This window comes from Micropterus salmoides, unplaced genomic scaffold, assembly GCF_014851395.1.
Source record: "Micropterus salmoides isolate LMB-PRFRI ecotype aquatic unplaced genomic scaffold, ASM1485139v1 Ms_hic_scaffold_19, whole genome shotgun sequence".
Classification (NCBI taxonomy): Eukaryota; Metazoa; Chordata; class Actinopteri; order Centrarchiformes; family Centrarchidae; genus Micropterus; species Micropterus salmoides.
Window position 1 is genome coordinate 6,355,038 of NW_024041039.1, and position 19,131 is coordinate 6,374,168.

General features: G+C 40.4%; 1 protein-coding gene across 2 annotated transcripts; it reads left to right on the top strand.

The window, feature by feature from the left end:
• Window positions 1-1,342: 1,342 nt before the first annotated feature.
• On the top strand, window positions 1,343-18,183 carry jade1 (jade family PHD finger 1). 2 transcript variants are annotated; one of them, XM_038728120.1, is made up of 11 exons: window positions 1,343-1,480; window positions 3,329-3,411; window positions 4,493-4,560; window positions 5,423-5,580; window positions 6,156-6,340; window positions 7,313-7,524; window positions 8,471-8,638; window positions 9,480-9,596; window positions 13,122-13,721; window positions 15,312-15,429; window positions 16,284-18,183. In XM_038728120.1, the coding sequence occupies exons 2-11, from the start codon at window positions 3,363-3,365 to the stop codon at window positions 17,357-17,359; spliced, it is 2,751 nt and encodes a 916-aa protein (XP_038584048.1). In that variant the 5' UTR covers window positions 1,343-1,480; window positions 3,329-3,362; the 3' UTR covers window positions 17,360-18,183. The 2 variants fall into 2 exon arrangements, with proteins under 2 accessions (XP_038584048.1, XP_038584049.1); XM_038728121.1 differs by lacking the exon at window positions 1,343-1,480 and adding an exon at window positions 1,520-1,771.
• The last annotated feature ends 948 nt before the right edge of the window (window positions 18,184-19,131 follow it).

Genomic DNA, 19,131 nt, shown 5'->3' on the forward strand with positions numbered 1-19,131 from the left:
GTCTGATTGAATTGGTTTTGAAAATAAGACCTGAAGAGATTCTGAACCACTTTAAACTCTACACAAGTACATATCTGGAAAACATTAACTCATAAATAAAGTTGAGTTTCTTGAAACAGAGGAGCCGGGGTGCACACTTTTATTATTCTGTCTTGTGACTCCAATGTATTTCCTTTCTTAAAAATGCAAGATTAAGGATTATTGGTGGTCTGTCCCTTTAATAGATAAAGCTGCAAAAAAGGACTGTCAGTCAGTGGGACTGCTGAGTCATGCAGGAAAAATGTATGTTCACACATAGACTGTATAAATGTGTTCACATCATGTTTGTTGACATTTTCATTTTAACAAACGTGATGTGAACATAATTTTTCCCTGCATTTGTCATCTGTCACTGTCATCTATCATTTTGGTTTTACGAATCTTGAATGGCCCTGTGATGGACTGGCGACCTGTCCAGGGTGTACCCACGCCTTTCCCTGATGTCAGCTGGGATTGGCTCCAGACCCCGTGACCCTGTATGCAGGATAGGCGTTGACGATGGATGGATGGATGGATGGAATCTTGAATGTAATCTTACAGACAAATACCTTTTTGATTAATCTTACAATAATTTTGATTATATGTAAATGTACTAATGCCAAATCACTGTAGGCCTATATTGGAAGGATAAACTCATCTCAAAACAAGAGAGCTATCAAAAATGTGAAACTATGCACTTTACACAATAGCCTATACTTGTATATATATAAATATATAAAAAATTTTTCATTCCTTTTTAACTATTTATTTATTTTGTGTATTCTTTGTCTTTTATTTGCTATGTTTATATTCCCCTGGAGTTCTCCAATAAAATTTATTTTTTCACTGTCATCTGTCAATTTTTTTTTTTTACAAATCTTGAGTGATTAATCTGTTACCTTGATTAATCTTATAATAATTTGTATTATATACATATAATATCAACAAATGTATATTTACTATTGTCATACAAATATTTAAGAAAGCAATTGAATAATACATTTGAACAATAAACTCATCCTAAAACAAGAAAGCTATCGCAACGGTGAAATTATGCACTTTACACAATATATTAGTAGATAATTTTTCTTTTCCTTATTTTTGTTATGTATTTATTTGTGTATATTGTCTTTTAAGTTTTTTTTTTTTTTTTTAATCATGTTTGTTGCCATTTAAACTGGCAGCCGGGCAACGTGGGTTTGTTGTGTGTAACTCTGGAAACATAATGGCAAAACATAATTTCTGCATGAGTCGTTGCATCTGTTTGAGATAACTGGTACCAGGACCGGTTCAGAGGTTTCTGCTGCCCCCCAGCGGCCCACAGGCGGAGCTCCAGTCCGCGCTGGGTAACCTCCTCCTCGGCCGCCGCTCTGTGTTTGTGGAATGCGGGTCAAGCGGAACTCACGGATAAAACTGCGCTTCACATCAAACTCACCGGCTTTCAGCGGCCCTGTCGTGCTCTGTATGTACCGTCCAAATTATTTTCATACTCTACACGGATTAAAATTAGTGTGCACATCAGCCATAATGTTCCTAACGGGCTATTTGAAGGAGTTTGTATATATATTTGTAGTATGGTCGCACTTAGCAGTCCGCTAGGAAAACGCGACATCGTCATTTAAAATGGCGCCAAAGATTAACCTGAGCCAGTGGATCGCTGGTAAAATATGCCACACTGTGCGCTGCTGGCTAGCACCACAGATAGCGCACCATCATCGTGTTACTCAACAGTTTTCACGCATGTGTCCATCAGGTAGTTTGTTCAAATCCGTTATTAGCACATTACATGTTACAGATAGCTGTTCGGGGACTGTGGGGTTTTAATAAGGGGCACTGTAGAAGTTATGTTAGCAGCAGTGGCTAATGCTAATATACCAACTGCTGTAGCCTCCTCAGCTAACGAGCTAGCTGTTGTTGCTAACCGCTAACGTCATCTAATATTAACGTGCAGACTACGCATGTAGAAAAACGTGCATATCAACCGCAAACCATCCTGTTATGAACAAGTTTTGCAAAATGTCTTATTTTAAGTTTAAGGACGTAGCGGAACACTTATAAAAACACCTCATTCTTAACATAAACAACACTGGCGCCGGGTGTGGGTGGGCCCTCGTGTTGCATAACGCTAGTGAGAGATTAGCTATCTGGCTAACCAGCTACAATTTGCAGCCTGTTTTTTTTGTTGTTTTTTTTAATGCAACGCTGTGTGGTGTAATTGCAATCGCATGTTAAAAACACAATATTGCGCATTGTGCATGTGTTACCATGTTGCTAGAGCAAAGCTAAAGACAAGCTGTTGTGTAGCCTGCCAGCTCAAGGCAGCCGCAAAGTTAGCTAGCCGATAGTTTCTGGAAGAAGGGGCGTTCACACAAACTGTGGCTAGCCTGCTGTTGCCCAGCCAGCTAAATTAGGGTTTGCACATTTCCCGTTGTACACGCTGGCAAGAGATATTTCCACCTGTCGGGAGTCCGTGCTGGTGTTTTTGCACGCCGCATGCTGAACTCTGAGCTCTGCAAAGCGATGTTTCCTGTGTGTGCTGCATGTGGTAACTTCTTGTTGACATTGCTGAACAGTGACTGGTGTGTACACGTCCCTACGGGGTTGGTGTGCTGCCAGATCAGCAAGGAAACAGCTGGAATAGTGACACGTTTTTACACTTTTCTCCCACCGTTACGTCTCGGGGATTGTCTGTGTCCAAGAAGTGATTTTTTCCCCCCTAGTAAATAGGTATCAAAATTAATGAGAGACACGATCAGTTTCTTAGCTTAATGGTCAAACCCACCCTCAGAAGATGGGCAAGGGGCTGCAGGATACTGACATATTTTTACACTCTTGTCCAACCGTATTGCTCGGATATTTACCTGTCTGCGTCTAAGAAGTGATATAGAGTATAGAGGTATTATTAATATCGAGAGACATGGTCTATTTCTTAGCTTAATGATCAAACCCACTCTCAAAAATGGGCAAGGTGGCTGCACAGATAGTAGCCTGAACTTCAACATGTCTAATGTTTGTGTCATGCTTTTATTTATGGTGGCAACTACATTTATGTTTAATGGTGTAGGTTATTTCTGTGTCTTCTAAAGTTGTGCTGTGTTTACACTCACTAAAAGTGTGCCAAGGATTAATTAGCCATAACTTGTGATCCTAAAATTCTACTACAAAATCACTTGTGTGTGTGTGTGGCAGCTTTTGAGTCAGACTTCTCATCTTATTCCCAAATGTTAACATTTGTCTTTATCACAGCTGTGTATCTTGCAGCTTGTCATCAATAGCTTCTGTAACTTAACCTCCTGTCTGGTTTGTGAAGCGTCCCTACGCCGTAGCTCCGCGGACAGACGACAATGAAGAGGAGCAGGCACCCCAGCAGCAGTGATGACTCCGACAATGGAAGTAAGCAAACTATTGTCTGTGCTGACTCATTCATACCAAGTCTAAATATAGGCCTGAATGAGGCCAATACAGTCCTGCCACCTTCCTTAATTTCACAAGTGAAAGTGCAAAGCTGCACTATAAGGTCAGCAGAACATAGGAAATGCTAACTTATATCCTCAAATACTACAAAATCTAATGTAGGCTAAAAGTAAATCATCACATAAAGATAATGAGTCAATATTTTTTAATTTTATCAGACAAGTACTAATTCCCTTTTGAGTAGTTGTCTATTCCTGAAAATATTTCTTGTTACTGTCAGTGTCAGTGAATGTATACGTGATGTACAGGAAGGAAACCAAGAGGAAGAAAAAGAAAGGGCGAGAGATGGAGAAAGTTTAAGGAAAAGAGAAAGTGTGAGGCCCACAGTCTGAGGAACAGGAGACAGAGTAGGGACAGGAGGTGCATTTGGACCTTTAAAGACATCGTGGCAGGTCAGACAGACTGGCTTTGAGAAACACTTTGTGGCATTTGTTTCATCCTCTGCAAAATCCTTAATTGGCTGGGTTTTATCACATCATGTAAAATGTTGGGGAAAGTTATTAATTACAGAAAACAAAATAAATAAATGTGAAAATGCTTCCCTGTGATTGTTTGGATTTACGAATCATCCAGTCTATCTGATGTGTCATCTGGGGTAAAAACAAACCCTAAGCTCTTACTGGAAATAGTATTTAGCCGAGGTCTGATTCAGGTTTTTTTTTTTTTTTAACAGGCGTTAACAAAACAATCCTGCAGCATATTGATGTCCCACATGTTGTGCAAATGAAGGCTTTGGTCTCACACGGGTGGTTTTAAATACTAAGTGACCCAAAGTTGAAATTGGTGAATCGTAAAGAAATGAAAATGAAAACAGAAAACACCAGTTGCAGCATTTTGACTATCCAAATGAGCCACACATGTGTTTCTCGAAGTTTCCCTGTTGGGGGAAATCCATACGTTTTTGAGGACGTGAGGTTCGTTAGGTTAATTAGAACTACAGCACAAACGGAGAAAGGAGAAATGCTGAGACCCGTAACACTCTGTGATGTTTCTCCTCCAGGTAATTCTACCTGCTGGTCCCAACATTCATCACAGCCCAGGAGGGGGACCGGGCAGAAACCCTCCGAGGTACGTCTGTCTAAACTCATTACAGTAATAATGGGGTTGTAGGATTATTAGAGTTTATTGAACACATTTGAAGGTCAGAGTTCTTGAACTATCTTCTGCTGTCATTCTTGTTCTGTTTCATTTTAAAGATGCATTTAACTAAAAACAAATATTTTAATCAAAAATGTAATTAATCAATCAATCAGCAACAGCAAAATTAGTCAGTAATCTGATCTTCCGCTTTTTACTTACTACTTTTTACACATACCTGTTATCTAATGTAATGTAATGTTGGTCCATGCAGGCCACTGTACATTCCCTTTTCAACAAGAGCCAATCAAATCAAAACAAAACAATGACTCCGATTGGCTGGTTTCTGTTTGGCTGTCTGTTTGCAACATGGTAGTTCAACCTGTTTTCAACGTCTGCCAACCGTGATATGCAGTTTCTATATGGGAAAAAGTTGTAATTATTTTGGTTGTAAAGGTATGTGTGTGTGTGTGTGTGTGTGTGTGTGTGTGTGTATATTAATGCCAAAAATAACATTTTTAATATGAGCTTTAGGATAATTAGTAGTATTTCAGATTAAATAAATGAACACCAGTATTATATATACGGGGTGTGAATATTGATGGTCCAATTAAATTGATAATTTTTCTCACTGTTGTGTTTTCACTTGTGAACATTTGCACTGAAGATTTAGAGAACTTATATCAGAAACAACAGCTTGATCCTTCCCCACTTCCTCCGACAGCGGCAAACTGTAAAGCAACAAAAACAAAACATTTCTGAGAGAGTTCTCCTCTACAAGTAGAAAAGTTGCAAACACCGTTGCAACAGCGCTTGGGTTAAAGTGCGCTGACTCTTGTTGCGACTGCTGCAGGTTTTCAGGACGGACCTGATCACCGCCATGAAGGTGCATGACTCGTACCAGCTGAACCCCGAGGACTACTACGTCCTCGCCGACCCGTGGAGGCAGGAGTGGGAGAAGGGTGTCCAGGTTCCCGTCAGCCCTCAGTCCATCCCACAGCCTGTCGCCAGGTAGGTCAAAGAAAGAAAGGCCGCTTTGAAACGACAAAACCACATGTTTGATCCCGTATTGTCCTGAGTGGGAATCTAGGACAGGCTCATAAAGTTGAGATGTCACTGCTTTGTGTAGAGGCGGCTGCTTGTGTAGCAGGTGGCAAATTTTTAAGCCTGTTTGCTAGGGAGCCTTTGGTTTGTGTTAAATTGGTTTTACAAGTCTGTTATCTAGCAAGGACAAAGTTTGACAAATGCTTGAAAAACAAAAACAGCAGATAAACAAATGATTAAAAATCTGTTTGCACCCTGGTTCTTAACATGCTTAGTTATTAATGACTCGAGCAGGACCTTGAAAATGTATCTTATGTCTCATTAGCTCTTTGATTGTTATGGAACAGAAAATGTCTCTTGCTTGTAGTAAAAAAAATAAAGTCAAAGCACCCCAACATGAAGGGACACGTTAAAGAGACAAAGATTTTTCAGATTTGCTCACAGGATAAGAGAGTATAGAAAATTAATGGATGGAGAATTTCTAGTACCACACTGTAAATGCGGGACAGTAAACTGACATGTCTCCTGACTGTGCTGTGCAGGGTGTTGGCAGAGAAAGGGAAGGAGGTCATGTTCGTCAGGCCAAAGAAGCTGATCCGGACGACGGGCACAGAGGCACTGGGCTACGTGGACATCCGGACGCTGGCGGAGGGGATGTGCCGCTACGACCTGAACGAGGAAGACGTGGCCTGGCTGCAGATCACAAACGAGGAGTTTGCAGAGATGGGTGAGTCACAGAGCTGATGTTTGGCCTGAGGCTGATTTGACAAAGGCCGGCATTCATTATGTTAGTATCGTTCAGAAATTGGATTCTAGCCAAAGCAGCGTGTCTTTAAAAACTTAAAGTGAATTAACTGAGAAGGGTTCGTGTTTTTTGCTCTGTGAGTAAGATTCTTCTTTCTAATTTGATGTTAAAATGTATATAAATTTATCCTCAATGTTTAAATTCTTCTTTGGAGAGGTCAAGCTGCAGAAATGGAAGGCACAGCAGCACATTTGTCACTGATAGTCTCAGTTTCTTTGAGTAAGACACTAAATTAATTGCTAAGTGTCAGTTGAAGGCCTAAATTGCAATTGATCAACTTTTGAATTTTTAAGTCTACTTTTTAATTTTATTCCAACTGTGTAACAGTTCAGGAATTATTAACAGGTCAGAGTCTTATGATTGAGCATCACTGACAATAAGAATTACTACCTGTTGAATGTTTTACATTTTTCAAAATACATGACACTACAGATTTTTCCCAAAATAAGGTAGACTCTGAATCTGAGGGAATTTAGCCACCCTTTTTGGAAAAAAAAGCTGAAGTTTTTGCTTCGAGTAGTTACTCCTATTGTTTTTGTGCTGCTTTATTTTATTCTACTTCTGTCGAGCAATTATTTTAGATACACATTGTTTTCTGAAGTCGAGCTCTTTCTATGGTGTCTTTTTTTTTTGGCCTGTGACTTCATAGTTAAACCTGTAATTATGAACATTTTCACTGTTGGGTAATGTAGGGTTGGCTTCAAAGTGTCAGCTATTTAGGATTAGAGATAAATTAGCATTTTCTGTTTAATCTCCATGACCTTTTAGTTAAATTGAACATGTAAAAGCCCAATGGTTGTATAATGTCACAAAGTTTGAGATTAAAATAAGAAAATTATGAAACTGGAGGAGGTCCTTAACTTTGGGACAACTTTTACTCCCTTCATTTTCCAGCCATGCCGCCGTTGGACGAGATCACCATGGAGCGGGTGATGGAGGAGTTTGAGCACTGCTGCCACGAAAACATGACGCACGCCATGGAGACGGAGGAGGGACTCGGTATCGAATACGACGAGGACGTGGTGTGTGACGTTTGCCAGTCGCCCGACGGGGAAGACAACAACGAGATGGTGTTCTGCGACAAGTGCAACATCTGCGTTCACCAGGTCAGAGCTCACTTAACTCCCTTTACATGAGAGAAAAACCTATTGATGGAAAATAATTCTTTACTTTTTATTAAGTATTAAGACAAAACACGTTTATTGAACGGAGCTATTGATATCTTCCAAAGTGCTTTTTGTCCTATGTGACATTTATTTAATATTCTTTGTAGTTTGTACACCTGATAATGTCATTACCTCATGAGTTTAACTTCTACTGTCTCTCTCATTTGAATTAATTTATATAAGACCATCAGCTGAATGTCTTAAATGTAAACCAAATGATAAGGGCAGCAACCTTCGAGCTGCATCTGCTCATTATTTTCTCGATTTAATCGATTAGTTGTTGCTATAAAATGTCAGAAAATGGTGAAAAATGTTGATCACTGTTTGTGAAAGCCCAAGATGACATCCTCAAATGTCTTGTTTTGTCCACAACCCAGAGAGATGTAGTTTACTGTGACAGAGGAGTAAAGAAACCAGAGAATATTCACGTTTAAGAAGCTGGAATCAGACATTTTTTTTCCTTAAAAAATTATTCAGACTTATTTATTAAAGTAGTTCAGTAGTGATTCATTTAATTCAATTAATCAGTTAATTGTTGCAGCTCTACAAATGATGGGAACTAAATAGAAATTTCAGGGTTCTTCCGCCTTGTGATGTTAAAATCCCAGATAATGTGAAGAGTAATAAGCAAAGCGAAATCATTAAACGCAGCAAACAGTTTTTAACCAAACCGTGTTCGCACTTAGAGACTTAATTTGTTTGTCTGAAGATGTTTCTCTGTGGTTAAAAAGAAAAATTAAAAGGACAATTTCAGATCAGCTGTTGCTGTGGTTTCATCTGACACACGTACGCACACACTTTCTCTGCGTCTTCATTTGTTGCTGCTGTATTGATTTCTGTTTGCTGTCTGGAAGCTGAGATGCCCTCTGTTTGCGTTTCTCACCAGGCGTGTTACGGCATCCAGAAAGTCCCAAAGGGCAGCTGGCTGTGTCGGATCTGCGCCCTTGGCATCCTGCCAAAGTGCCAGTTGTGTCCCAAGAAGGGCGGAGCCATGAAGCCGACCCGAAGTGGAACCAAGTGGGTCCACGTAAGCTGTGCCTTGTGGATTCCAGAGGTGAAGATAAAATCTACCTGTTGATACGTCTCTTAATTTTTTTTAATATTAAATCCTTTTTGGCTTTTTTTTAAATTACATGTCACTCTTCCCATTTTTCATACTGTGCTCCAGTACTGTGTGAGTCTTAAAGAAATGAGCAAAAAGCACATTTAAGTTCTCATAAGTAAGTCTCTGAAATGTTATTACTGACATTGGCCTTGATTTTAAATTATTTTTAAATTGGTAAACACTTTACATTGCAGGGTTTTATATAAACGCTTATATCAGAGAACTTTTTCCCGCTCATAACAAAATTTTTACTGTCAACAATAGAAGTGCTAACTAGAAACTAGTGTTTACGTTTGGCTGTGTCTCCTGTTATTTATAAAATAATCTAAGACTTTTGTGCCTGCCATAGTCTGTAAAAGAAAATAGAGATTTTCATGATTACAGCATTAAATTGGAGCTTTCTAATAGATTCTGCTGTTTTTAGAATATTTACTCAGAGTAAAGTCACATATGTTTTAATGAATCAAAACACATGACATGAAAATGTAGCGCACCAGTCAAAAGTTTGGATGCTCTCAAGTGAATGGGAGGTGCGTCCAAACCTATGACTGATATTGTAAGTAGTTTGAATGAATTCACTTGTCATGTTTTTTTATTGGACCAAACACCCTGAAACACTGGCAGCTGTTTGTGCTGTGAAAAGACCAGTAGGTTTTATTTCTACTGGAGCATTTCTGCACACATGGTGGGAATTTGTTTCAGCATGTGTTGATGTATTTGCATTTATACATGAGTCGACACCCCCTTGTGAGCAACACGTGACCCATTATATGTTAAATCTGCCGCGCAGGTGAGCATCGGGAATCCAGAGAAGATGGAGCCGATCACCAACGTGTCCCAAATTCCCAGCAACAGATGGGCTCTGATCTGCTGCCTGTGCAAGGAGAAGACCGGAGCGTGTATACAGGTAGAGTCACCGCTCACATTTCACTCCCTTAACGCAGGAACACAAAGGCGTCTAATGAGATGTGGAAAGCAAAGCGTGAGCCAGCGTGATGCTGAGATATCCTCGGTGTAGTGGAGTCGCGCTGCGGGGCGTTTCTTTTGCTTTTCACAACCAAATTAATGTGGGAAATGAAACTGTGATGATTTCACAGCTCAGCAGGTTAAAGGAGGAGGGAGGCAGCTGAAGAGTCAGCACACATTCTGAAGTGTTTGTCTATTGTTATATTTCTCATTAAGCTTTATCTGAGATTAACAGCATACAATTAAAATTAGTTTGTAATGCAAGTATGAAATAATGAATATACAGTCCCCTCCAAAAGTATTGGGGGGGGGCGCAGCCGCCGCCAAGCAAAAGTACTTCTTAAACGACGCATCGATGAATCGTTAATAATCTATAATCTAAATAATCTATAGAAGCTTCGAATACTAAAATCATCGTTAGCTGCAGCCCTAGAATGGACATTTCCTTTGTTTTTATTGTTCCCTGAAGACATTTGGGTTTAAGATCAAAAGATGAGTTTGAGACAAGAGTTCAGAATTTTAGCTCTCATTTCCTGGTGTTCATCTAGATGTGTTAAACAACTCAGGACATATCACTGTTTGTATTAGACCACACCCTTGCTTGCAATAACTCAAGCCTGCGACCCACTGACATCACCAAACTGTTGCATTCTTCATTTGTGATGCTATTCCAGGCTTTTACCGCAGCTTCTTTCAGTTCTTGTTTGTTTCGGGGTGTTTCTCCCTTCAGTCTCCTCTTAAGGAGGTGAAATGCAGCTCTATTGGGTTCAGGTCAAGTGATTGACTTGGCAAGTCTAAAACCTTCCACTTCTTTCCCCCTGATGAAGTCCTTTGTTTTGTTGGCAGTGTGCTTTGGTTCATTGTCCTGCTGCATGATAAACTTCCTCCCCATTAGTTTCAATGCATTTCTCCATAAACTGGCAGACAAAATGTTTCTGTACACTTCTGAATTCATTCTGCTGCTACCATCGTCAATTACATCGTAAGTAAATATTAATGAGCCTGTTCCAGAAGCAGCCATGCACGCCCAGGCCATGACATTACCTCCACCATGCTTCACAGATGAGCTTGGATGCTTCGGATCCTTTTTATATACAGTCTACGTTCGGATCAGAAGCAGTTCCTTTCTTCCTCCACACTTTGGCCTTTCCATCACTTTGGTAGAAATTAATCTTGGTCTCATCAGTCAATCAGATTGTGTTCCAGAACTTTTGTGGCTCATCTCTGTACTACTTCGCAAATTTCAATCTGGCCTTCTGATTCTTGCTGCTGATGAGCGGTTTGCATCTTGTGGAGTGGCCTCTAGATTTCTGCTCTCTGAGTCTTCCTCGAACAGTGGATTGTGATACCTTCACGCCTGCACTGTGGAGGTCGTTGCTGATGTCACTTACTGATGTTTTGGGGGTTTTCTTCACAGCTCTCACCATATTTCTGTCATCAACTGCTGTTGTTTTCCTTGGCCGTTGTTCGTCATCTGTTGCTCAGTACACCAGTAGTTTCTTTCTTTTTCAGGACATCCCAAATTGTTGTGCTTGCTCTGCCCAATGTTTGTCCAATAGCTCTGCTTGCTTTTCCTTCTTTACTCAGCTTGACAATGGCTTGCTCTTCTCCCATTGACAGCTCTCTGGTCTTCATGTTGTATTCGGAACCGCCTGCTACATATACTACTGGCAACAGCAGTATGTACTGCATACTGTATGAGGGATAGTATGTAGTATGAAACTGTTAAATAGATTTATTTTGCAACATGCTACACCAGGCTTTGCTAGTTTCCGGCTTTCAAAATCGGAACAATAAGGGGAATATAAATGTAAGTACGCTTAAAACTTGTATGTATGAGAACAGGGCTGCAGCCGATCTGTAGCAGACGTTTGCTTCGGTATATGGTGCATAAATAAGAATTATATAAAATAAAAAGCAAGTACTGTAACCACAACTGTAACATTACACTAACAATGTAATGTCTATTTAGAATAATGAAAAATAATAAAGCAACAACAGCCCCCTTTCATTCCACTATTGTTGTTTATTTTATCAAAGTGCTTCTACCATACACAAGCCTGTCCATCACGAGCCAGACGTCTCTTTATTTAATGTTACAACATTACTCAGAATGAAAGACAGAATAACAGCGGAAGAACATTTAAACTGTCTCACCTCATCTCACGTTGTTGCTGGACTCATCTGCTGCGTTGGCTGCAGAGGTCTGTGTGGCTGTGAGCTCCGTGAGCTGGCGTGAGGACCAGGGGGCTCCGTGAGCTTTTCAGAGCTTCTCAACCCCGAAAACGTTTGAGCACATTCTCGATTCGTCAACAATTTCCCTAAAAATGCTGATATTTAAAATCTACACAGTTGATTTCTTGCCTCAAAACTTGTTAGAAGTGGATTTAGTGATGAAACAGCGTATGAAAATTGTAAAACAAGTTCTGTTGTTGTCCTAGAAAGAAAAGACGGGTTGTTGTTACAGGTGTGGCGCTTTGCATTAAGGGCCACATTACGTGAGATAGACTTGTCCGACACATACTGCAGATTTTTCCTGAATCAGTACGTCATCCGGGTATTTTTGGCATACTGTAGATTTTGCTTTTGTTTGCATACTGCATATGGGCCAAATCGGTACGTACGAACCCAAATGTCTTCAGTGAGCAACAAAAACAATACTTTTGGAGGGGACTGCATGTAAAAACAGTGTTTTGGGTTTAAATTAAAGTGCAGGTATCAGCAAGTTTAAATGTGTTGTAGCTGTGTACCTGCTGATTCAGCTGCTGCCATTTTTACCAGCTGGAACATTTTGTTCAAAAGTCTCTGTTATTCAGGTGTAGTCAATGAAAGACTGTAAAAACAGGGACCGAGAGATGTGTGGGTAAATGAGACAGCAGTGCCAAAATTATATCAATACCTTTCATTACAGATACCAAAATGAGTTTTTGAAATTAGTACATAACTTTCCTTTTAACAGTTTTAACATATTTTGTATAATTTGTTCATATCACATGTCAAGTTGAAATGTGGTTAAAGTTGTCTTTAGGAACAGTTACATTTACTTTGCTTAAATAGCGTATGTCCTAATTCCATTTTACATACTAATACTGTACAGTTATCTTCATTGTATTCTGTTTTTGCAGTTAATTTGCAAGAAATCAACATACATACATATGTTTTATAATGATATAACTGGAAATTAGACAAAACGTCAATAAACAATCAAACTACGACCTCACTGCCAATTAAATTCATCAGAACAAAAATAATAATGGTTATTTTTTGAACTGTTACTGCATCTTTTTCAGCACCATCCACAATAGATTTATTTCTTTAATTTATTTTTGCCCAGCTTCAAGAATTTCCTTTAGATTCTGCTTTGAATTAGTGTGTAGTGTGGATGCAGGACACAGTTAATGAGTTTGTTATAAGTCATATGTGTTTTGAATGTTTAAAGGTCTAACAATGTTGTTTGCTGCCGCAGTGCTCAGCGAAAAACTGCCGGACTGCCTTCCATGTGACGTGCGGCCTCCACGCCAGCCTTGAAATGAACACGATCCTCACAGAGGATGACGAGGTCAAATTCAAGTCCTACTGCCCCAAACACTCCGGGCTCGAGGGCCCCGAGTCCAGGGTCCGAGATTCTGGAGGCGAGGAGGAGAAGGAGAGCGCCAGAGACAAGAAGTGCAAGAGGAGAGGCAGGGTCAGAGTGGAGGAAGACGCTTCCTCCTCTTCGTCGTCCTACGTGGCTCCTCAGCTCATCAACAGAGCGCCTGGCGATCTAGAGGGGCTCAGCAGCCGCCAGCAGGAGAAGAGAGTCAACCTCCGCAAGCTGAAGCTGCAGGCGATGGAGGAAGACTTCTACCAGTTTGTGGAGGTGGACGAGGTGGCCAGTCGCCTGAAGCTGCCGCCAGACGTCGTGGACTTCCTCTACCAGTACTGGAAACTGAAACGCAAAGCCAACTTCAACCAGCCGCTCCTCACGCCCAAGAAGGACGAGGAGGAGAGCCTGGCACGCCGCGAGCAGGAGGTGCTGCTGCGACGCCTGCAGCTCTTCACACACCTCCGACAGGACCTGGAGAGGGTAGGTTTCTTCTTCACCTGCACCAAGTTTCACAGGAGCTCAGAGAGCAGCACAGAGAGTCCACAAGGGAAACCTCATCAAGAGGAGAGAATGACTTCCTGTAGGCCAAAATAAAAGTTTAAATAAATGTTCTTAAATTGTGAGTGCAGTGGAAAAGTTTGCTTGTTTGTAGATAAGATTTATTGATCCCAAGAGATTCACATGTTACAGCAGGAAAAGAGATAGGAAACCTCATGAATGCAAAGCTGTGTAGATTACAACACCTTCAACCTACAGAATTGTTACTATACAGCATACAAATGGAGAACGGCAGCTTTTTCCTGCAGGTAAGACAGAAAGTAGTCAGATAAAAATCCACAGACAAAAAATAATCAACTGTCCACCTCTATTGAGGTTTAGCAAGAGACATTTTATCTCGTGTAAAACTAGATGATTGGGGTGCAGTTGGCTCACCTGGTAGAGCGCTATGTAGAAGGCTGAGCCCTTATTGCAGATATGAATCCAGCCTGCCGCCCTTTGCTGCATGCCGGCCCCTTTCCTCCCCTCATTTCTAGAACCTATCACTGTGCTGTCTCTTTCAAATAAAAAGGCAAAAAAATTCCCCCCGCAAAAAAACAACAACCTAGAAGAGCAGTCAGAGAGCGCAGACCTCCGCCAAGGCTATTGCTCGGTCTTCTGTAAAGTGCAAACACTTCATATGTCTGGGTAGGTTTCCAGAACTTTTAGAATTACAGGGTGTCACAGTATGGTCTTGCCTAGCTGAAGCATATCAGCTGTGCATCTATTGTCCATCCATCCATCGTCAACCGCTTATCCTGCATACAGTGTCGCGGCGTGCATCTATTGTGTAGTTCTAAATTGGAAATATTTGATAAACAAACATTTGTGAAAACCAGAAAGCACTTTATCATGTATGCACAAATCAAATGCTTAGAGTGAAATAACATCATGAAAGTGTGTTAGGAAAAAAAAAAACGTTCAAGGATGTGAACATGCTTTTTTTTTTTTTTCCAATTTAAATTTGCATATAGAAAATTACCTTTATTACACAAACCAGTATGGTTTCACAAACTAATATTTACACACATTAAATTAATTGTAGTATCTATCATACAGTGTAGAAAACATTATGTTAAGCTACAAATAACTGCACATACATCAAATATTGAAACAAAGTTGTATTAACACATGAACATCAACTGACCTATCTCACAATGTTAACTAAAGTTAAAAGTAATTTGTGTATCCGCCCTGTGATTCGGATCCCCTCCAAAACTTAATGGGTTAGTTTTTTTTTCTGTGATCCTGCTGAAAAACTGTGGAGGAGTTAATAAAAGGCTGAGGGAAATATGGAGGGTCAGATTTTTCCAATTCTAAACATTTAGAAGGCCTTATGAAACAGATCTGGACCCCGGGCCTGTAGTCTGGACCATACAGGCTTTAGATCATATACATAGAATGTTTTTGCAAATATAATTATCCTGAAAGCACTATTGAAGAACTGTGAGTTATACTGTACAGTACAACAGTGTACGTACCCTACATAAAATAAACATAGACCTGTCTAAAGAACCTGCTGTTGCTCCTCAGGTGCGTAACCTGACCTACATGGTGACTCGGAGGGAGAAGATGAAGCGCTCGTTGTGGAGAGTCCAGGAGCAGATCCTCCAGCACCAGGTCCGACTGCTGGACCACGAGCTGCTCACAGGTGAGTCAGCAAGATGAGACGACATGTGAAATGATGTCATTCAGGAAACATCGACTACGATTTCTGTTTTTATTTTTTTATTAGCCCAGCTTTAAAAATCTCACTCAAAGTTGAAACACAATAGTCTGGCTGACGTGCTTCTTTAAAAATTGACAATCTATAAACTTAGCTGGCATACAGTGATTATGCAGTATTTTAATGTAGCTTGTAGAAGGAGAATCACATCTGGCAAATACTTGGTTTAGTTTCATAACTACCTACAGACACATTTGTCCAAATATTCACAAAACGAAAAAGACACAAATTGTGTACATGGACATGCAGAAACAAGAAATGTGACATGTAGTTTTAATTATAAAAGATAAAGTATTTCTCATGATACAAATTCCACCATTTCTCATCAGTCCATTTCTCTAAATAAAACCTTTTTACGCTTTAAAAAAAAAAAAAAAATACACCAAGTATCTCCCATTATCTGTTCCACATCTATGTCCTGAAAGGATTTAAATGAACATGTTTTAAGATGACATTTCAAAAACTCTTAATTTTGATTATGGCTGGATAGTTATGGTTTAAATAACTGTAATGTTATTAATAAGGCTATTTTCCTTCATCACAAAATGGTGTCTGTAAAATATGCTGAAACGACACAATAATCAAAAGTGAAGATCTGTGTTCTGCTGTTGGTCATTACATCAGACCAAAATCTTTTGTGTACAAAGAAAAACTTCAGTAACTAGTTTTCAGTTTTTAATTACAGCCAGGAGAGAATCCTTTATTTTGGCAATCCACTGAAGGTCGGTAGAGAGAAAAATATTGCCCTAATTTTGTATTGAATCACTTATCTTTTGCAGGTGATCCTTCAGCGAAGGATTTGGAGAAGCTCTTCTCTCTGGGCTGGTTATCCTCTCAGGGCTCCCAGTCTCACTCCTCCGGCAGCCACTCTGGACTGAAAACCAAACGAGGGTCTTCAATGCAGGAAAAACGGAAAAGCAGCGTCAGAAAAGGCCCCTCTGGCGCTCCGCACACTCACAAGAAGGACAATCAAAGCAAACCACTGGAGACGAAGGACAGTAAAGGCTCCCGAATCAAAGAGTCTTCTGCTCCTGCCGAGGCCACAAGCGACGCCAAAATCCCAAACTCTGAGATCAGCCCGGAGATTCCAATCCCAAAGCTTCAGAAGCCAGAAGTCGTGCAGGAAACTATCACGGTCAAGCTGCACAAACTTGAGAGCAGGAAATGCCCAAGGAGGGAGGCCCCGGGGCCCGTACACGAGGCGCTGGCCAGACGGAAACGAGACAACGACCAAGAACAAGAAGAGACGAAGAGGAAGAGGAGGAGCGATGTGACGGAAAGCTTCCCCAGCCAGGTAAAGAACAGGTTCGGGTCAAAACATCTGGAGAAGACTGTGTCCATCAGGCTGGTCGATATCAGGAACTCTGACACAGAAGACTACTTCATGGCCGAAGGGACGATAAAAAGAAACCCGGTCTCTCTGGATGTGACGACCGACTCTAAAATCAACAGAGCCAGCGTGGCCTCGGCCGCCGCCAAAGCCAACGGCTGGCTGAGGAAAACCCACGCGAACGGCTCTCACAGATCTGTGTCCGGGCATCTTAAAGGCTGGGGGAAGTTCAGGATCCCAAAGAGGGCCGAGAGGCCTCCGACGGCAACGCTGAAGGAGCCGGAGGAGGCGGAGCACTGCAAGCCGCTGCTGAGGCCGCTGACCAACACGCCAGAGCCGTCGTACCCCAGGACCAGACTCCGCTCAGGGACGGAGAACGACGGCTACACCTCCGACTCCAAACCAGGCGACGGCGAGGTGGAGCCCTGCTTGAAACGATGCCACTCCCACCAGCTGAGGGGCGACTCCTCTCTCAGCCGGCGCTACGGGTCTGACATCATCCGCCGAGGCGTGCTGGCCTCCTGATGGCGGAGCACACTTGTTGAAAATAAGCTGCACTGTGTTAGTCTGAAGAGAACGACGGTCTCGTTTTGTACCTTTTTATTTTTCTGGTTGAATCATAAAATGCCTAGATTAAAAAACAGAGCTGATATTTATTTTTTATTTGTAACATATGTAAATCTGGGAAATATTTTACCTTTGACTTTATTTTGAGCTAGTTTTTATTTTTTATTGTTTTCCTTAAAAAGTAGAAAGATGTCAAGTTGCCACTTAAATGCTCACTCAGATATTTACAAGCATCACCTAGGGAGAAGTTGTGATCGTTGCTTGGGACCATAAGCTTGCAATGTAATTTGTTTTTGACTTAGTATTAAACTCAGTTGCACTTAGTTGAAAATGCTGATATAGATAATCCTCATCCGGTCAGCGAAATAGGACTCTATAGGTATTTGTTATCAAGCTTCATCGAACCTAACAGCTACAAACAGGCAGTCAAACTGTCCTATTATCACTATTTAAACTCCGTCATCATCTCTTCAGTCTGCGATTGTTGAACATTATGAACTGGGAATAAACAAAAAAAAAAAAAGGAACGCAGAATGACGTTGTTGACCGAACTTAAGTGTAATTGAACTGCGATCGTATCCATCATGTGCCTAACTTTTATTTGAAGCGTTTGCACTACGAGAGGACGGCACAGGTGTGAGGTACGAGTAGAGTTATTTTTACACTGAAAAATAAAAAAAGCATTTTTGTACCCTCAGCCGCTGCTGTACTACTGTTATGCAAAATGAATCTTGTTTTGTCTTTGTCTTAAAGAGGAATAAAAACTGCAGGATTTAAGTCCGTCATCCGTGTTTGATCACTGTTCACCTTTTTTCAGGTACAACTCAGACTGCAGATGGAGGGGAGGACACATCTTTAGTTTACTGCGTATTGTTAAATTTATCAAAAGACCACAAAGACCTTTTTGAGCTGAAATGATTAATCGATCAACAGTAAATTAAACTAATCAGCAACTATCGCCCATTGTTTAAATGATTTAAGTGTTATTTCAACCAAAGATGTGCTCATTTGCTGTTTTTCTCAGTTTTATGTTCTAGTGAATGAAATATCTTTGGTTTTTGGGCTCTTGGTTGAGAAAAATGACATCTGATAATGTCACTTTAAGCCTTGAGAAATAGAGAAGGAATTTCTTCTCAGCATTTTCTGACATTTTATAGACGATTGAGAAAATCATCTGCAGGTAATGAACATAATTGTTAATTGAAGCCCTACTATTATTGAGAACTATACATATGTTTTCTTGTTTCAAGCGTCAGAACAAGAATGTTGGCCTAAATTAAATAGACTACAGTATAAAACTGGCAAAATTTTGATTATAATCAGTAACCATTTGATTAAAGAACAAGTTAACAAGACTGGGCTCATACGAGAACTACAAATACACATGGCTGGCTTTCTTAGTATGTAAAATAAAGGTATTGATGTGATGATTCAACAATAACATGCAGGTTATTGAGAAATCAATCTGTTAATTTCCACCCATAGAAACGTGCGGGAAACGTGACTAAGTATATAACAAAATAAAAAGCTTTATTATATTTACTATTTTAATCTTTTTATATTTTTAGGTGTGACATTAAGATCTGTCCAGGGACAGCAGATGTAAAATAGCCTTTTGACTAATTCTGGCACACTATACATGTAGTGTGCATTGTCCTGTTAAATCTGAAATTAAATAAATAGTAATAGTAATAAAAAGTTTGCCTGTTAAAAGACTAATAAAGCCAAAA